Below are 19,426 nucleotides of genomic sequence, written 5' to 3'. Positions count from 1 at the left end.
TTTGAATAAAATTTACACGTTATATAGTTATTACGGAAAAGATTTTCCATCTGTCTGTATAAAATAAATATAACGATTTCGTTAAAATCATGAATGCGAATGGTTATTTAACTTTAAATAACGAATTTTACGTATATAAAGTTGTGGCATGTGCATTGTATTGTGATAGTATTGTTTCTAACGTCCAATTTACGAGTTCTGTGAGCTACCGTAGGTTAAATATAGCTGTAGCCGGACATTGAACCGTACAGCGCCGGACATCATCGTGATGAAAATGTCTTGTACTCTCGATTAACATTAAAATACACGCTATGACTTAAAATATTAATTGCATTTTTAATATGACATTATATTTTCGTATACATAAAATAAAGCAAATTCGGGAAAATCTCGTGTGTTTGTTAAGATGAAAACTATATATATTTTTTTAATCTAAATTTCTAATTGTTCGTTTATTTAGTAGGTCACTTCATGACTGTATTCGTCGTATCGAGAATTTGTACCGTTACGTGCCTTCTACTATATCATTAATATTGACTATGGCTCCTAACTATAATTTTATATCACAATGTGTGTGTAATGTCCCTTATTCATATTTAGTATCTGATGCCATTACTAATAAATGACATAAACGTTACCGTAAGGGTTATGATAAGTATTTTGTATACGATTGTTTGAAAATATTTTTAATGTCCTTATATATGCAGCACGACTTTAGTTATTATATTAATATGTGTGTACTGAAATTGTTCATAAAATTATGTATATTCTAGCATAGAATTTAAATATGATATCCGGTATAGAACCAACATTATGTAATTATCTTTGATTGTCTAATTTTGTAAAAAATATTGAATTATTATCAAACATAACTAATCACTACATGAAAAAATAGTAAATTCCTTTGATTAGAAATAAAAACAACAAGTGAATCATAAAATATCCTTAACATTCGTAAATTATTTTACAGATTTTTGATATCACGATAACACTAATGAGTTTCGACCAATCTTATTTGGGTAAATCGAGTTATAATTTTATTGGGCTGTAATTTTAAGAGCATTATATAAAAGGTATAACATTGTTCATGTACCATTAATAATTAGGATTATATTGAATAATGTTAAATAAAGATTTATTCGCGCTATTAATATTAACAATTTTCAAATCACTGTATCCCGGGTTAACACACGGCTATCACGCAAGGCTAGTTATTTCAAACACCAGACCTAACATAATATTGTATTAATACGTGTACACTATTAACAATGTGAATTTTATTAAACCACGCAAATAATTACGTAAAGAGACAACACAATTTGAAATTAAAATAAGATATATTTTTTTACCAGCACATTTTGAGATGCTTTAAATTATTCTGTGTTCATGGTTTCAGTTCTCCGTTTATATATTTTATTAATTACGAGTATAATGATATTATTATATCTTAACATTTTATTATGTTTCTGGTATATTTTAAGTAATATAAAGATTGGCTTGAAAATAATACTTTCGATAACTTTAATTCTAACACAATTTTTCTTAGTCGGAAATTTTCATATAAAAATCTGATATGAATATAATGAATATTATAGTTGCTTGTCTAATGGCGGCTTGAATCGATACATTTTTAAAGTATCATAAAAATTTCCTATGAATACTGACCTGTTAGTTTGGAACCTTAAATCATAACTCACGAATTGAATCCTCTGATCAAACTAACATGATTTTGTTATTACGATATACAGTTGTTGTTAATAAAAAAGTAAGACAACCATTAGAAAATTAATCCTTCAAACTTTTTTACGCAAAAATTATATTGGATATTCACATAATGAGATCTAAGATTTTCGCGAGTTTTATTCATTTAAATGAAACTAATATTTTTCGGATAAACTACGCGTGATTTATTTTTTTAAAAAACTACATACTCCCGACGTGTCGGTTACTTTTCAACAACCGTGATCACAGTGAGTCACGAATAGTTTATCCGAAAAATATTAGTTTCATTTAAATATATTGGATATTACTTGAATAGTTAATCGAAAGCGAGGTTCAACATTAAGGATATTTTTTTTATCACAATTAAGTTAAAGTAATTTTCAAAAATCAATACTTATTTAGTAATTGTTTTTTAGCCATTACTCAGGGCTGAACGATAGTCTTTTCAATTGTTCTGTTACTACTACAAGCTTCTAGGTGGCCGCCATATTGTTTAATGTAAATCATTTATATAATAGTTATATTAAATATAAATACAAAATAGATATTTGTTAAAGTTTAATTATTTTTGCCCAAACAACTTCAGTCTGTAATTACGTTTGATCAATAAAAATCAATATGAAATAACATTCATATAGTTTTCAATAAACCATTTGTCTTTCACTTTCAGGCTAAGAAATATATTATCAGATTTATGTAGGAAAGTAATAATGAGCTATAATATAAGAGTGAGGAAATATTAATAATTATCTTACATCTGAGTGTAGTCTCATATCATCACAAAAGTAATGACATATTAAGAGAAAGGGTGAACTAACTGTTACTATTAAAACGTGTTAAAATATATTACGTTTTATTGTAAGTCGCTTAGGATAATTGTAGTTGTAGGGCTCTCGGGCTCCGGCGGTAATGAAGCCCCGTTTAATTGCCCCTCCGCCCCCACTGGTTGGAGTCAAATGACCGGACAAATTGACCACCACACGCGATGCCTCCACATAATATTTGTTGATGTGATTGTTAATTTAAGTCATATTGATTTCTATGAAATTGAGTGTTAAAATATGATAGTAATACCCGTATAAAATTTTTGTAATATAAGTTACGGTTTAAAAATATGAGGAAAGTCTGCGGCCGCGTCGTAAAAAGTTCGTAAAAGCGCTATTACTCCAAAATGCTTATTTTATGATATAGCAATTAAACAGCACAATACATATTAATTTCAACCGCGTAAAGAAACAACATCAAACATTTCATGAAAATATTTATATAATTTTGTACAAAAATACAAATTTTATTATAAAGTTTTTTTTTTCTATTCGAAAAATGGAATTAGTCGATAAATAGAAGTAATACAGTCCCGCGTTAAGTGTCATTATTTAAATGGACATCAACAGAATCGCATTCATTCAAATTATATATTTCCGCCAACACTTTTAGTCACATTTATTAATAGCCAGGCGTGTGTCTATGAATCCAGGCCAATTTTATTAACATTTGACTTTGTACAATATTATTGTAATGTGAAAAACTGAAACGCTTCCTTATGAAACATAACTCGAGCTTCTGAGTTTGCATTATGGGGAAAATGCCACAGTCTAATGCTTTTACTATTTATGAATGGTGAAAAATATACAAGTTTTATATGTATGTGTCGTATGTTGTACGTTGTGGTCTACTGTATAGTTCATAGTGACGTAGTTTTAAATAACCTCTGTTAGCGTGAACTGCGATCGATTCTGTTTAATGACCCTGCAGTATGAAACTTTAACAACTGCCTTTATTCTAATGTATTCTTTGAATAAATTGTTTCAGCTCTCTAAATGAATATGAAACGATATTAATAATTGTCTGAAAAAGTATACAATAATTTTTCGTATTCAATGACAATTTATTTACGTTTATGTCTACGAAGCAATAAATATTGGATTTGATTTATTTGAATGAATTTTTCTATATTTTTATTTCCATATATAACTCAATTTGCTGCTCGGCAGTAACTAGGAACAATTTTTATGATATGATATTCATAGAAATACATTTTGTATTTGTAACAATTTTCAATATATTAAAGCGTAGTATTGACTAAATTATAGAGACGGCTTACATTGCCAAAGTTGTCTTCGAAGTGCTAACTTTCTTGTAAGCTAGTAAAGAGATTAAATTTTCGCAAGAATAGATATGAGTTAAAGCTTTAGCATTAATGTTTAACGAAGTGTATATATTATTTAAATTGTTCGGTAAAGATTGTGTGTTGAAAGGCGCATTTACAGCGAAATTGTATTTTAAAATAGATACATTTATTGATTTTATCTGACAATAAATAAATAAATAATTCTATATGAAAGCACTTCTGATACAAATTTTCAAGTATAATTTGTAACATAATGGCAACATTTTTTTTGGTAAATCGGTGTGTAAATACGGTTGAATATTTCAAGCGTGTTTAAACGTGGCGTCAAATGTGATAAATGTCCTTTCAAAAATGCTGCTGAATTGGGTAACAAATTATATTTTATCCGAGGTTCGCAGGTATTCAGATTTCAAGGATTTATTACAGTCGAAATTGTGAAGGATCCGCTCAAGTGCAACTTACTTGCTGAACTGCAAAACTTTTCTTATAGATCAAATAGCCAATTTTGGGTTATCTCTTTAAATTTACTTTTATATACGCAGAGTTTTGCTTTATCATATTTTTCATTCAAATACTTTGAGTAACGAATTTTTAAATTTTTATTTAGAACAAGACATATCTATTGTTTTAATGTCAAATAAATGTATTTGATAATGTATGTACATTTAAAAACTATACAACGAGTACGATCATAATTAAGCATTGTATGAATTTTAAACCATGCAACATTTTTCTAGTATTGGATTCAAAGTTAGAAGTTTTCAATTCCTTTATATTAAACATAACATTTTCTCCAATTCATATTAGAATAGAATTATAATTAGCCTTGCGTCATGCCCCGCAAGCTCTCAGAGGCGTGTTCTTGTATAAATTCCTTTTGAACGACTTCCATAGTTAGCACTGCACCCGTACATCATGACAACGGATTGAAGTTATGGAAGTTAGATCGCTTTATTCAGTCCGTTCATATTGAATATGATTCAACTGGGTTATTCACATCTCGCACGGTTTATTTTAAAGTATAATAGTAACCCATCAATAGAGATGATAGGTAATTCTTATTTAATCAAATCTTTAATCTTTGTGCTTTATATGTTATTATTTTTTTACATTCGTCTCAAACTAATTGTATGTTATTAATATACCTAGATCTAGATACAGATTGTATAATATGATTTTTTATTCATATCAAATTGCACATTTGAACATTAAACCGATTCATTATATTAAAACTTCATTCATTAAAAAACCTCATGATAAATGAAGATAACGTAAAATCGTAGTGTAGCTTCGGTCTACGAAAGTTGAGATTCATTCGTCATGGCTCTCGTAACCACGAGGCGAGCACGCGGCCGTAGAGTACGCACGCGCACTGAGGTACGAGGGAGGCGAGTCTGGGTGGTTTCCACCCGAACCTACTAGCTCTAGACTTACATTTTGATACGATAATAAAACCTGCCGTTTCCAACTCTCTGTTTATGCTTTATTCTATAATCGATTTTGTGGTGCAGATATTGTTGCATTCAAATTTATTATGTTTCAATTACTACATAATAAAATAATATTAAAGAAAATTATATATGAATTGATATTTTTTTTTGATAACTTTAAAATCATGTGATATGTAGAATTCTAACTATTAAAGGTTTTATATTTTATAAACTCTCAACAGTTAGAAACCAGCTTTATTTGATGCTAGATTTTGTCTTCAACTTCGACCATTTTATATTGGATAATGTGCAGCTCATCTTTATGTTTAGTCAGATTTACATAATATATTTACAAATTAAAACATACATACATATGTATTAAATAATGTCATTTATATTGTTGTAAAGTTTTATTAAAATGTGAACATTAAAAGTTTTTTCCACGCATTATTACATCCTTATGAAATCGTCTCGTATAATATCTTAACAACAAACTACCGGAGTAAATTGATCACATCGCCTATGGACATTTGCGACATAAGGAATGTTGGAAATGCGTTGCTCGTTTATATCTTGCTTCTGTTGTTGTTATGTATAGTATTTCCTTTTATGTAGAATTATCAATGGTGGTTGGCCAACCGCCAGATACGAGAACGAGCAGTTTCGACCACTACGAGATCATATTTATTGTTGTGACAAAATTGAAAAGATAACCATGATTGTCCTTTAATGTACATATATTTTTTTATACTCGTTTAAAGTAGATGTAAATATTTGCTTTGGCCGTACTAAAATCTGCATTTTAAATGAATAACTTTGTTCATTTTGTTGCTGTTACGTCGCAAAGCTCTAGTTTAACCCAGCTTACATATTCATGTTTCAGATAAATTAAAATAATATCTGTACCGGTGATGAAAAACTTTAAATAAATTTAAATTTTAAAGTCATAAGATTTTAACTTTAAAAAAATGTTATATTTAATAATTTGACATAACACTTGGCTTACGTGTATGAGCGTTCGAATAAAAATTGGTACATATAAGAAATTTGGCATCATGTCCTACGTGCTTATAAACATTATAGGCGAAATTTTATCATATTTAAACTTGTGTGGAAGCCAAACCAACTCTACCTATTGTGTAAATGTTACAAATAAAGGAAAATATAATTAAAACTAAATTACCATTTCATATTATTTATTGTTGTAAATATATATATTAGTGTATAACAAATTTATCATCCTTATAATCAAAGACAATACACGAAAACCAATAATTAACTGTCCACATATTTTGTCAATCAATAACAAATATGTTAGCCGCTATAACATTACTGCCAAAATTAATTATATTTTCTTTAATATCATCCTTTTGAATTTAATCACTAATAAAATTAAATATATCAGGTTTGAAAATTAATTAATATTTGGTATCAAAATTCGTGATTTCTGCTGCTGTACACCCCATAAGCGACGATGACTACTTACTAACAGAAACAGATGTGACTTCCGCACGATTGCAATTTATACGCACGAAAAAATTCGAGATTGGCGTATGTGCAACGATTGAAAAAATATAATATAGCCCCTTGACCGGTTTTATTACACTCATCACAGATAAGGAAACGTTACAGAGTTCGTGTGTTCAGTTGTGTGTGAAATAGCCTGAAACTGAAGCCGGCGGATAGGATTACAGCAAACGTTGGATTTATTACGGATATAAGTAAATCCCATAGGATGAGGGACACCGCATATTACGACATGACAAAAACATCCTTGTTTGTGACTCCTGACTTATGAGAATCTCGAAACAAATAAACACGGATCTTCCATATTTTTTGTTATTACAATCACTACAGATAATACAAGTATACAGTAGTGTTTTTATAATATTTGAAACAATTACTATAATCTTTATTTCGTAACTTGTATTCATTAATTACCGTTAACTTATTAAGCAGTGTATATAGATTTGAGAAGTGTTAAATTGAGGATTTTTATATTAAATATCAAACGAAAAAGATTTAAAAAATTAATTACAAATACATATATGGATTTTAATTTTATAAAAGTTATATTATTTATGAAAATGATTTTCGGGTTTAAAATTTCATTTATATTATAGGTAGAATGATGAGATTAAATCTTGTACTTAAGGGGTTGTTTTCAAATAAAACTATCTTTATAAATTTAAGTTAATTATTACGATTAAACAATATTTTTTCAACATGAAGTGAAATGTGTATTAGCACATTTTACTATACTGCTCGCAGTTTTAAACATGTGATAAAACAACTACCTTGTATCACTAAGCGAATTTTATTTTCATGTTTAGGAATTTGTGAATTTATTTATAAATTTTTGTTTTGAATTTAATTTTAAACGCGGCCAAAATTTTGCGGCCACTGCGGTTAAAGAATTTAAACGCAAAGTTTCAGTTACATTCGTGTTTTAGATTTTTATATGTGGTATGTTCAGTAAAATTTAAAACATGTTTGTAAAATGTATTTATTTCCATTACCCAATATTACGTATTTCAATTGAAAGAAATCTGTAAGCGCTACACGACGCTTTCGGATACATATCAGAACTTTTTTTACTTTTCTCGTAGAATTCTTAGATAATAATAAAAATATAGTCTATAGACCTTTATACATATATATATTATATACAAATATAGAATTAAGGTTAGTAAATGTGAAATTGTAAAAAATTAATAAAGTCATATTCTGTTTTCACGCTTTCCTCATCAGTGGCACTAAAATGTGAGTATAATGTGTTATAATACGTACTTTTGGAGGTGATAAGTGTTTCAATGTTCGTTAGAATCATCATCGTATTTCACTGATGGTTTTATCGATAATTGGATTCTACCTAACGAGCAGTTTCTTCTGAAGAGCCGATACATTACGCGATCGGATAACTTTATTTTTAATTCAGTATCTATTTAATAGGAAATTGGAGATAAAAAATATCTTCCTCTATTACTTTTTGAGTAGATCTCTTAGTTGTTAATACATTTTAACTTATCTCGACTTATTCTGTGAATAAATTTAGATTTAATAAAAAGCTTATTTCACCGAGGTGATTTATTCTTATAGAATTGCAAAATTCCATGACCTATTCTTTCTTTTCAAATGTTTTATTATGAATTTCTAGACACGGATAACCAGCGGGTTATTATTCACGTCAAGGATGTGAACGACGAGCCGCCATACTTCATCAATCGTCCGTTGCCAATGCAAACCGTGGTACAATTGAACGCTGCTCCAAATACTCCGGTTTTCACCCTGCAGGCCAGAGATCCCGATACAGATCATAACATCCATTACTTCATTGTGAGAGACCGGACGGGTGGAAGGTTTGAAGTCGATGAGAGATCTGGTGTGGTCCGAACGAGAGGCACCGATCCATTCCAACTAGATATGGAATATGTCTTGTATGTTAAGGCCGAGGATCAGGTAATATAATATTATGTACTCATAATCATTTAACTAAGTGTGTGAATTGTATTGGAATTGTATATGTTTTCTCGAATAATGTAATAAAAATACTTGCCTTAAATGTGGTTCAAATTTAATCAATAAAAATCGTACTAATTGAGACCAAAGTGATTTTTTTTGAGTTAATTACTTTGTAGGTAACACTAACTTTATGATGGTAATTTAGTTTCGATATTGTATATTTTCAGAGCGGTCGGGTTGACGAACGTAGATTCCAATCGACTCCGGAGGAGAGACTGAGTATTGTTGGCGGAAAACGTGCACCACAGTTTTATTTGCCAAGCTACGAAGCAGAGATCGCTGAAAATCAGAAAAAAGATTCAGAGTAAGATAATTTTTCATTCAAAAAAGAAACTGCTCTGTGAAGAAAATATCACTGAAACTAAGGTTTTTCGGAATACATTTTAACTTAATAATCTCGACAATTCCTTTCCGTACAGCAACCAACAGTGTTCACGGGCTGACGAAATGAATTTTCGCGTCGTGATTATGTAATCAAAAAAATAATAAAAAAAACGTATTATGGGAAAACGTTAGCTTTATTTAAATGAGTACATGTGAAAGTTTGATACCATTTGTATCACCAGTGATGGTTTAAGAGAATTAGTCTTAATTCTGTCAGTTACGTTTCCGTTCAGAGTATTTCAGATTAATTCCATATAGCTTTTGGTGTTTGATGAAATTAATTTAGCATACATGGAATACCTCTTTGTGTGCCATTTTAATAGCAAATTATGTTGCGACTCAGGAATTGCTATTGTTGAATGTTGTGATTTAAATGGTAACTGAAATACATTTGCGTGTCGCTCTTTATTTAAATAATCATATTATATTAAATTTGATAGGCAGATGTGGATTTTTGTGTTTTTAGCATGAATGATGATATAATAATACGCTAGGTTATTATTGTTATCTATGTATATAATATGAAGTACATATGAAAATAGAAATAATTCTATTTAATTTGTTAATTTTACACGACAGTACCGATGAGGTGTTAATTTCTTTATAGTTTATTAATTTTTATTATTTCAAATTACAGTATAATTTCTGTGAAAGCGAAATCATTTGCCGATCGTGAGATACGCTACACACTGAAGGCGCAAGGTCAAGGGGCGGGTACATTTAACATCGGCCCGACTTCAGGAATTGTCAAATTAGCGAAAGAATTGGACTTCGAAGATTTAAGACAGCCCCATGTCTACTCCCTTGTTGTGACAGCCACCGAAGATTCAGGAGGATTTTCTACATCAGTAGAGGTAAAACATTCAGTTCGTTTCTCAGTAATATTTAATGCCTTTTATTTGGCTTTCACTTATAAAAGTTTCTAATGTATAATAATTTCAAACGAATTCTTGAATAACTTTTACATTTTAAGTAACGCTGAATACAGAACCAGGAAAGGCCATTTTGTTACCTAAGCTTATGACTATATTGTTATAATAAAAATATATTCTTTTGGTTATGTCGGATTAAGTACATTCAATATTTGTCGTCTTATAACAAGGGTACTGAATATAAATTTATAAAATTAAAAATAAATATGTACTGAAAATTAAATATTTTCATGCATATAGAGCCTTCACTACCTTTTGTGTAGAATGTAAAAAAAAAAAAACAGAAAAAGTATTACGAGCAAAATCATCAACGAATTAAATATTTATATAACATGAGCTTACATTCAGTAAATATTTTTTTTATACAGGCCTTAATAAATTATTAAGATAGCCAAGTTTAATTTGATATTTCATTATTCCAGTTGACTATACGAGTAACTGATGTCAACGATAACGCACCGAAATTCGAGCTGCCTGACTATCAAGCACATAACGTAGACGAGGATATACCACTTGGTACCAGCATACTCAAGGTCAAAGCCATGGACGCCGACTCCGGGAAGAACGCTGAAATCGAATATCTTGTATCAGGTCTGTTATGTATTCGCCTTAAGTTGAGGCACAGTGAAGCTAACTGCCCCTTAAAAGACCATTAGAAATTATTTCTTCTTTGAGCTCCTTCTTAATGCCCAATTGGCATTGATAAAAATATATGGAACTAAACCTACAAACGAACCTTCATAGGCGATAATAGCGTTATACCGTGTTAATATTCAGTAAAACTTAATTATACCAATTAAAGCAACACGTTTCTTAAATTCACATTCAAATTTACTTTACAAGTATTCTATAGTTAATCATTTTTAAAATATATCAAAATAGTAATCCGAGTTTGTTTCTTTTATTTCTTCACTTGTTCAAGTGAAGAAAAATTCCCTTCAAAAACTTTATTCGAACACGTTATTCTATGCATGTACGTTTGTGTACTGTTTTTCAAAATCTATAAGGAATAGTAATGTAATAATTATGATAAAATGTACTTAACATATTGATTAGAAAAGCAATATTGAAATGTGTAACACGCGCTAGGTCCTGTTTATGGATGCATATTTGACATTTATAAGTGGCATAAATAATGATAATTTCAGAAAAGATAGTACTGAATAAAACTAGTAGTATTCGGATTTACTACGCGGATTTTATTATTTAAAAAACTACATAATCCCGACGTTTCGGTTACTTTGCAGCAACGAGGCAGACGAGGTGTGCCCGTGATCACGGTTGCTGCAAAGTAACCGAAACGTCGGGATTATGTAGTTTTTAAATAATAAATTCCGCGTAGTAAATCCGAATAATACTAGTTTTATTTAAATGAATACTCGCGAAAATCTTAGATCTTACTAAGATAGTACTAAGACAAATACGTCTCATCAAAAAATACGATTCAATTACCTAAAGTATTACAATGAGTTTCATTTTAAAATTTCAGATGATCACTTCAGCGTCGATTCGAACGGCATTATAACAAACAACAAGCAATTAGATGCTGATAACAACAACGCTTATTACGAGTTTTCTGTAACCGCCAAAGATAAGGGAGAACCGGCAAAAACCGGTACAGCCACGGTAAGGGTTTACACGAAGAACAAGAACGACGAGGAACCAAAGTTTTCACAACAAGTGTACACTCCCAATGTAGACGAGAACGCTGGGCCCAACACGTTAGTAACAACCGTCGTTGCATCAGATAAAGATGGTGATAACGTTAGATTTGGCTTCGTTGGCGGCGGCACGAGCTCAGGTCAATTCGTCATTGAGGAGATCACTGGAGTTATTCGACTGCACAATAAAGCCATATCCCTGGACAGGGACAAGTACGAACTAAATGTAACCGCCATGGATGACGGTGCATGCTGTGTTAACGGAGACGCCACTATACACACCTCTACGGCTGTTGTGGTTGTTTTTATTACAGACGTCAACGACAATAAACCTATATTCAAAGATTGCCCGACGTATTTTCCGAAAGTCGAAGAAGGTGCACCGAACGGGAGTCCCGTCATAAAAGTGCACGCGACCGACGAAGATAAAGGCGTTAACGGTCAGGTTAAGTATTCTATCGTCCAGCAACCGAATCAGAAAGGCACCAAGTTCACAGTTGATGAAGAAACTGGTGAAGTTTCTACAAACAAGGTCTTCGACAGAGAAGGGGATGACGGGAAGTTCGTTTCCGTCACAGTAAAAGCTACAGATCAGGGCGAACCCTCACTAGAGGGCGTTTGCTCGTTCACTGTAGAGATAACAGATGTCAACGACAATCCACCACTCTTTGATAGACAAGTAAGTATTGTTGTAAATAGTACGGTAGCATTTTGATCTTATTTGCATGAGTTACTATTTAGTGTCGGCCTATAAGAACACGTGGATACTAAGTTAATGCTGAAATCTTACAGAAATACGTGGAGAACGTTAAACAGGATGCCAGTATAGGCACGAATATTTTAAGAGTGTCGGCATCTGACGAGGATGCCGACAACAATGGTGCGATTGTATATACGTTAAGCGCACCCTATAACCCGGCTGATATAGAATATTTCGAGATCCAACCAGAATCTGGATGGATAGTTCTAAAGAAGCCTCTGGACGTAAGTATTCAGGTCGAACCCCATCTGGTGTGATAGCAAGATCGATGAGTGAAAGAGATCGACTTAACTGAAAAGTTTGGTGGATGAGTGCTACCTACAGGCCTTAGGATTCAATTGGCACATACTTTAAGTTTGTTAACTGTAAATAGTTCTAAATTATCGCTGCTGTAAATTGCTGTGGGGGGTCAATCCGGGCCCTGGAGTAGTTGTCCATCAAGGTGGCGGAGCGGCGCTTGTTCTTCTTCAGCACGATTACTTTCAGTTGCCGCCAGCGCCGGAGCACAAACTTCGTTAAACATTTATTTCCGCAGCACCGTCTTGCAACTATCTTATTGAAAATATTTGACCTGTGTATAATACCTATGATCGATGAACCGCTGTAAATATTTCACCGATACCTATGTTTAGTTCTAAAACATGTACAGTTTCCAGAGCACTTCTGTATATTTCGCACTGAATAGTTTTAAAATTTATTTTATTGTAATTTAATCGGTTGATTTGAGAAGCTTATGCTTTTGAACAGACCTATCATTATTATATGTACGTACATGTTTTGTTACTAATCTATGATATTATTTTGCGGAGTCACTTCCTCGCGGGCGGTTCGATTCCGTCCCGTAATGTTTTTTTAGAGTGTAGACGACTACTCATGCTGCATATACTCATTCTGTTAATATGGTCATCATAATATTTTATAAATTTTTTACAGGGTACCAGTATATGATAATTAAATTTTTTATAATATTAGTTAATAACTGAGATGGTCCGATTGCCCGACGGGCAATTTGGCCATCTGACCAGTTGTGACATTATTCCTTCTGTGAAAGGGGCTACGTTCTCAAATTCAAAAAAAAAATCAAGTAGTAAACCGTAACGTCCATCGTTTGTAATATATTCATTACAATGAGTGTCGTTTTTGTAGTCGTTACGAGGTCACCAAAACCTTCTTATGACAACCTGACCTTTCCGCCATGTCTTGTATGCAGAGCTGCATGCATTTGCCTGCTTTTTGTTAATTTATTTTTTAATTTTTAAAAATTAGTTTAGTTTATTTATTGTAAAGAGTATAAATAATGTACAGTTTGTCTTTTCCCTAATGTACAGATCGGAAATGTATAATACCGAAAACGTATTATTTCCAATTTCTTTTCTTGCACCCTCTTACATCGGCTACAACGAGCAATGTACTGTAAGCTAGAGCACGAATGATGCCTCTGCGTGTAAGCGGACGTCGTGAGTGAATTTCTCAACATTTTAGACAACTATCGATATTTCCTTCTATTATTTTAGTTTAGCTTAGTGTATGTCTGAGAGAGGAATGTACGTTCTATTTAATGAACAATATCAAGATATCGACAAGTATAGTCTATGAATGTGGTCTATTTTCGATTTATTTATTTTCTTTATGTTCATTATTTATTAGCGATGAGTATTTATATGTTTGTATTTGAGTTATGTTATTTTTGTTTGTCCCCGCTGACCTCTGACCCGTGTATCTGTAGCGGGACAGGTATCGACTGCGCGTGCGCGCCTCCGACAGAGGGGACCCGCCCTCCTCCGCAGACGTGGACGTTGAGTTAGACGTGGTAGACAGGAACAATAAGCCCCCCATCTGGGACATGACCACGTATGGCCCCGTTCACATCAAAGAGAATGTCACAGTGGGTACCGTAGTGACCAGTGTGAAAGCCAGGTTGGTATAAGGAGCAGCGGGCTAGCAGCCCGCCGCCCCTCCACTCCCTAACACTACTAACGACGTGGTTTTGTCTGTTTCCATCGACTCTTTCCCCAATAGCGAGAAACTTACAAGTTGGAGGCTATGGCTCAAGACAAGGGCTTCCCGCCCTTGTCCAGAACCGTGGAGGTCCAGATAGACGTAGTGGATCGCGCGAACAATCCCCCCGTATGGGACCACACAGTGTACGGGCCCATCTACATTCGAGAGAATTTGCCCGTCGGTGCCAAAGTGGTGTCCGTTAAAGCAAGGTGCGTGTCTAACTGTCCGGCACGGGCACCGCACGCAGCCCCCTCCTGCACGCAGTGTGCACGCTAAGGCGAACTACTCTCCCACTGCGACTTTTGATGTCAACAGCTTAGATTTAGTTTTTGACATGTTAGTACATTACCCAATAAGTTGTTTATCAACGTTGACATCAAATAAGCAGTTGCGGTAGAGTTAAAACCGCCCAGGCGTATTCAACCATCGTTATTATTTGCCTTACACCTGGGTAATGTTGAATGTCCGTGAATTGCAATTGCATTATCACGAACACGCCCGGTCTTTACGAAAATCACATGCGTGCATTTAGTGGGATCACTGCTTAAGTGGAATGGGTCTGCAGGAAATAATTTATGTTAGCCAAAAATATGTATTAAATTCTTAATGTCTCTCTGACATCTTCCATATTGAATATGTATTTTTGGGTAAACACAACTAGACGTAAATGGTAGGTATATTAATAATAAGGACTATATAATCTGTGTCGTCGTATTTTGCATGTAGGCATTATGCATTGTAAGTCGTTCTCAAATATAAAATGTCCAAAAAGGAAGTTTTCAGTATGTCCAGGTTTACATATTAAAATTCTATGTCAGCATGGTATAGAGGTCTAAATAGACGACGAAGCCAACACACATTGTAACAACTTAATGTAGCTCGACTGAACACTCCTAAATACCCTATAAATAAAATTTTATTTTGTCTGCGAAGAAGACTAGTTATAATATATTTTTTTTTTTGTAAATTAATATCTCAATTGACAAAAGAATTCCTTCAGTAACTGTTTAATGAGAACCCATAATAGAGAAAAATAATTTTTATTAAAACCAGAGTAGAAGTTGCTTTCAGATATATATGTGTCTGTCTTTGTCAAAACTCTTTGTCAAAACTCAAACTCTTTGCGTAAGAACGCAGAATGCTGAAAAGAAAAGTAGCATGAAATGTGATCGGTTACCACAATAGTTCAAAGCTAATTTCTGAACGGAACAGTCCCTTCTGATTGAGTTGTTCCAATGTGAGATGGCTGATTAATTATTATTTTTTATTAATTTAGTGCTTGAATTGTGAACGTTCCATCAATATTATCTTATCGACACAGTTTTAGTAAAAACATGTTTGAGATTTGTAATCAATGAAAAAAAAATACGATCGTTTTAAAGCTATAAGAACTTTTGTTGGACTATAAAAACTACAACAATAAGTTCAGGTTTTTGATGACAAAAGAGTTTTTATTTTAATTTTTGTTGGATCGTAATCTGGCGTAATATTAGATATTTATAATTATTTGCAAATTTATATCATATAAGTTTCTTACATGAAGTCATTTACTGTGATTATGTTATAAAAAATGTATTGAAATGTTCCTATGTCTGCAGAATTATTATATTTCTCAACTATCTCTTAATTGCTGTGATTACGTCAGACTGCTTTCTATTAATATATTTTAAGGAGTAGAATTACTTTGTTACTTAAATAAAAATTTCAATGAAATAGATCGTACTTGTCATAGTACCAATCTATAAATATTTATGACAGACGAACTGTTAAAATTGTATTTAAATAAGGTTGATTTTATTATTTTTAACCGTCGATAGTATTTGGTAAAGTTTTTGGTAAGTAAAAAGATGTATTAAAGAGAAACTTCTTATGTGTCGTTCGTTTATTAAGAGCAGAATATTTGTTTTCAATATAATGCATCTATAAATGTCGATTGATGGCATTTGATTCACAGCTCTGTTCTCTTCGCCCTAAACCACACATTTCGAGACTCACATGAATATGGGAAAATGTTTACTAACTCACCTTACTGACATGTTTTATTTATTATTATAGAGCTTTTGTTAAATTCTGCCAATTCTATAACAGTTTGTAGCGTCCTATTGATCAAGGTTTTGAATATAAAGAGCAAGCAACTAACTGTCAATAATGAAAATTTATTTTCAAGTCCATTGAATGAAATTAAATCTTTTAACTAAATAAGATTAAATTACTTTTATATTTGGCAAAGTTTAGCAATATTTATAACTGGAACTTTCCGCTAAATATGGTATTTCGATTATATTTAAATCAGATTTTTCACAATATATGTGTACCATTTAGAATTAAACTTAGCGATAATTATTTTATATTTTATTATGCACCACATCAAAGTTATAATTCCATTAAACTGTGCTTCATATTTAGCGGAAATGTTACGAATAAAGGATGTAGTGATATCAACAATTTTCATTTATTTTTAAAGTAATGAAAATGGAATTATATATTATGAAAGTTATAGACAAAAAAGCCATGAGGTTTTTGTAGTAATTTTTTTTTTTTTAAATACTATTCGAATTATTTTCTTTTACTCATAAAAATATTTCTTTACCGCATTTAATGTTGTAATGTGATTTTATTTGTTGCCTAGTGATAAATTTGTTTAAACAAAATCGAAAATGTGTAACGTATTTTTTAGCTCGGGAATTGAGAACAATCCAACTGTGTTCTACCGCCTCATGCCCGGCTCCACGGCTCAGACGAACAAATTCCATACATTTTACTTGCAACAGAGGGCCGATAACGGCTTCACTTGGGCGGACATTAAAGTCAACCATCCGTTAGACTACGAGAGCATTAAGGAATACAATCTTACTATTCGAGTAGAGGTAAAAGTTAAACACTCTAATATTAGTAGTCAAATAAAATGTAAATAAAGCGAACAACAAAATATGTGACGAATATAACTACGAAAAGATAGTATTTTGGCTTATGGTATAACATAAAGGGAATATTTTTTTTAATAGAACAATGGAGCCCAGCAGTTGGCGTCGGAGGCGACTGTGTACATCATGCTGGAAGACGTGAATGACGAGATACCGCTGTTTACAGAACGAGAACAGGAAACTGTTCTTGAAGGAGAACCCATCGGCACCAAGGTCACGCAAGTCAACGCCATCGATAAAGACGGGACGTTCCCTAACAACCAAGTAAGTGGTTTAGGCATTTCAAGTTTCACTCGTGAGCACGAGGAACAGCTTTTCTCTCTGCTTGCGGTCAAAATCTATATTGCAATAATTTTTTTTGACATGTCCCATTTTTTTTACGATTCATACATAGGAACATCCAGAAAGTTAGCTATATTCTTGTTATATATAGCTACATTGATTGAAAACGTAGACCATAGAGAATACGTAAAATCGATAGTCATAGAGAATTTTAACCGTCCTGTATTTTTTATTAGTCATAATTCGATCCGCTACCCGGTTAACGAAACAGGATATTGAAGCAGATTTCAGAAAGAGAATTTCAAATTTTTGTGCCGATCATTTTTATATTCCTTATTTTGTGTATATAAATGTTGGAAATATTTTTTTTTTATATCAACCAAATATTTCATTATAAATAACAGCAATGTTTTTCGTTTTATAACATTTTATATTGAGGTTATGTCGATTGAAAGCCTTCGGTCCAATTAATTGTTTTCCAATATAAATCTGTTTAGAAATTCTGTAGCAAAGGCTATAAAACCAATTTTAGGTTATTGATTGAAACGATTAGCGTTCGATTAGTTTTCAACGGATTAATACCTCGCGATAAATGTTCTTTGCATCCAGGGTCGCTTCTAAAATTAAAATTGTATTTTGTAATTTTAAATTAATCTATCAAACAGTTAACAATATTACGAATACTTTTTTCCTTACATATTTAAGTATTCTAAAATTATAGGAAATAGAAATAAATACTTTTTGAAATAAAATTGCTTATTTAACCAATTAAAATATGTATCATTATTACCTACCAATGAGAAATTACCTCCTAAATATTTGGAAGCTAGCTTCAAAGGATCTTTGAAAGGTTTGTTAATTTTAAATTATTTTCCTTTGAAATTTTTCTAATTCCGAAAAAAGTAGTAATTTGTTGGAACGATGACATGGAAGTAAGTGGATGTTGGAGACATTCCAATCGCGGCCTCTGTAGTTAAGCGACTATTTGACATGAAAAGTGTGGTCTAGCTTTTAAAGTATTTCGATAGTATTTTGAAGTTGTTGGCATTATTATCATTAGGCATTATCGTCTAAGTAATGGCATTTGACCAGACTTTTTTGCTTTCAATAAGATATAGGCAGGTTTTTGGGTGTATCCATTATTATAAATGTTACGATTGTGTATCTGCATAACTTTTTCATCATAAATAAGGAATCGAACCACTTCATGTATCGTGATAATGTAAGGTAGGTTCTTCACGTCTTTCTTGAAACCTTAAATTAATTTATCAGACATAACATATTACTTTAGCACAAACATATTAAGCCTTTAAATTTGGTACCTATTTGATTCAAATCATTTTTCTTTGTCACCATGAATTTTTCAGTACTCATTTCCGTCTCCGGACGATAATTTGGAACCATTCCCATTTTATTTATTTTTACGTATTTTATAATAAAAAATGGTCATACCGAAAGTGGGACTTTAAATTATCATTCATAAGTGCCTTTTTCGTAGCACTGCGCTGTTAGTACGATTCAAGTTATTAATATTTTTTTTGTTCTCCATTTTAAGTTATGCCGCAAAAAATTATACTATTAGAAACAAATATACAAGGGATTTTGAATACATTTCGGGTTTGCAATTATTGGCTAATATAACGCCAAATTGCAATACCCAAGATTGTACATTTTTAT

At 32.0% G+C, this 19,426-nt stretch overlaps 1 protein-coding gene across 7 annotated transcripts in view; it reads left to right on the top strand.

Annotated features, from left to right (window-relative positions):
- The window catches only part of LOC116779435 (neural-cadherin), a 197,168-nt gene that overhangs the window by 19,845 nt on the left and 157,897 nt on the right, over positions 1-19,426 (top strand). For 5 of the 7 annotated variants that reach the window (XR_009752698.1, XM_061521666.1, XM_061521670.1 and 2 more), the window contains exons 3-12: positions 8,035-8,046; positions 8,441-8,742; positions 8,973-9,109; positions 9,827-10,043; positions 10,544-10,712; positions 11,611-12,461; positions 12,575-12,766; positions 14,269-14,459; positions 17,221-17,410; positions 17,549-17,731. Coding sequence is in view for 6 of the 7 variants with exons in the window: in XM_061521666.1 (XP_061377650.1) it covers positions 8,035-8,046; positions 8,441-8,742; positions 8,973-9,109; positions 9,827-10,043; positions 10,544-10,712; positions 11,611-12,461; positions 12,575-12,766; positions 14,269-14,459; positions 17,221-17,410; positions 17,549-17,731 (2,444 nt within the window). In the remaining variant the exon portion in view is untranslated. Of the gene's footprint in view, positions 1-8,034; positions 8,047-8,440; positions 8,743-8,972; positions 9,110-9,826; positions 10,044-10,543; positions 10,713-11,610; positions 12,462-12,574; positions 12,767-14,268; positions 14,460-14,561; positions 14,753-17,220; positions 17,411-17,548; positions 17,732-19,426 lie in introns of all 7 variants that reach the window. The other 2 variants (XM_032673705.2, XM_061521674.1) reach the window with 2 other exon arrangements.

Source organism: Danaus plexippus, chromosome 2 (assembly GCF_018135715.1).
Source record: "Danaus plexippus chromosome 2, MEX_DaPlex, whole genome shotgun sequence".
Lineage (NCBI taxonomy): Eukaryota > Metazoa > Arthropoda > Insecta > Lepidoptera > Nymphalidae > Danaus > Danaus plexippus.
The sequence above is the reverse complement of the archived record's forward strand: the minus strand, read 5'-3'. Positions and strand labels throughout refer to the sequence as shown.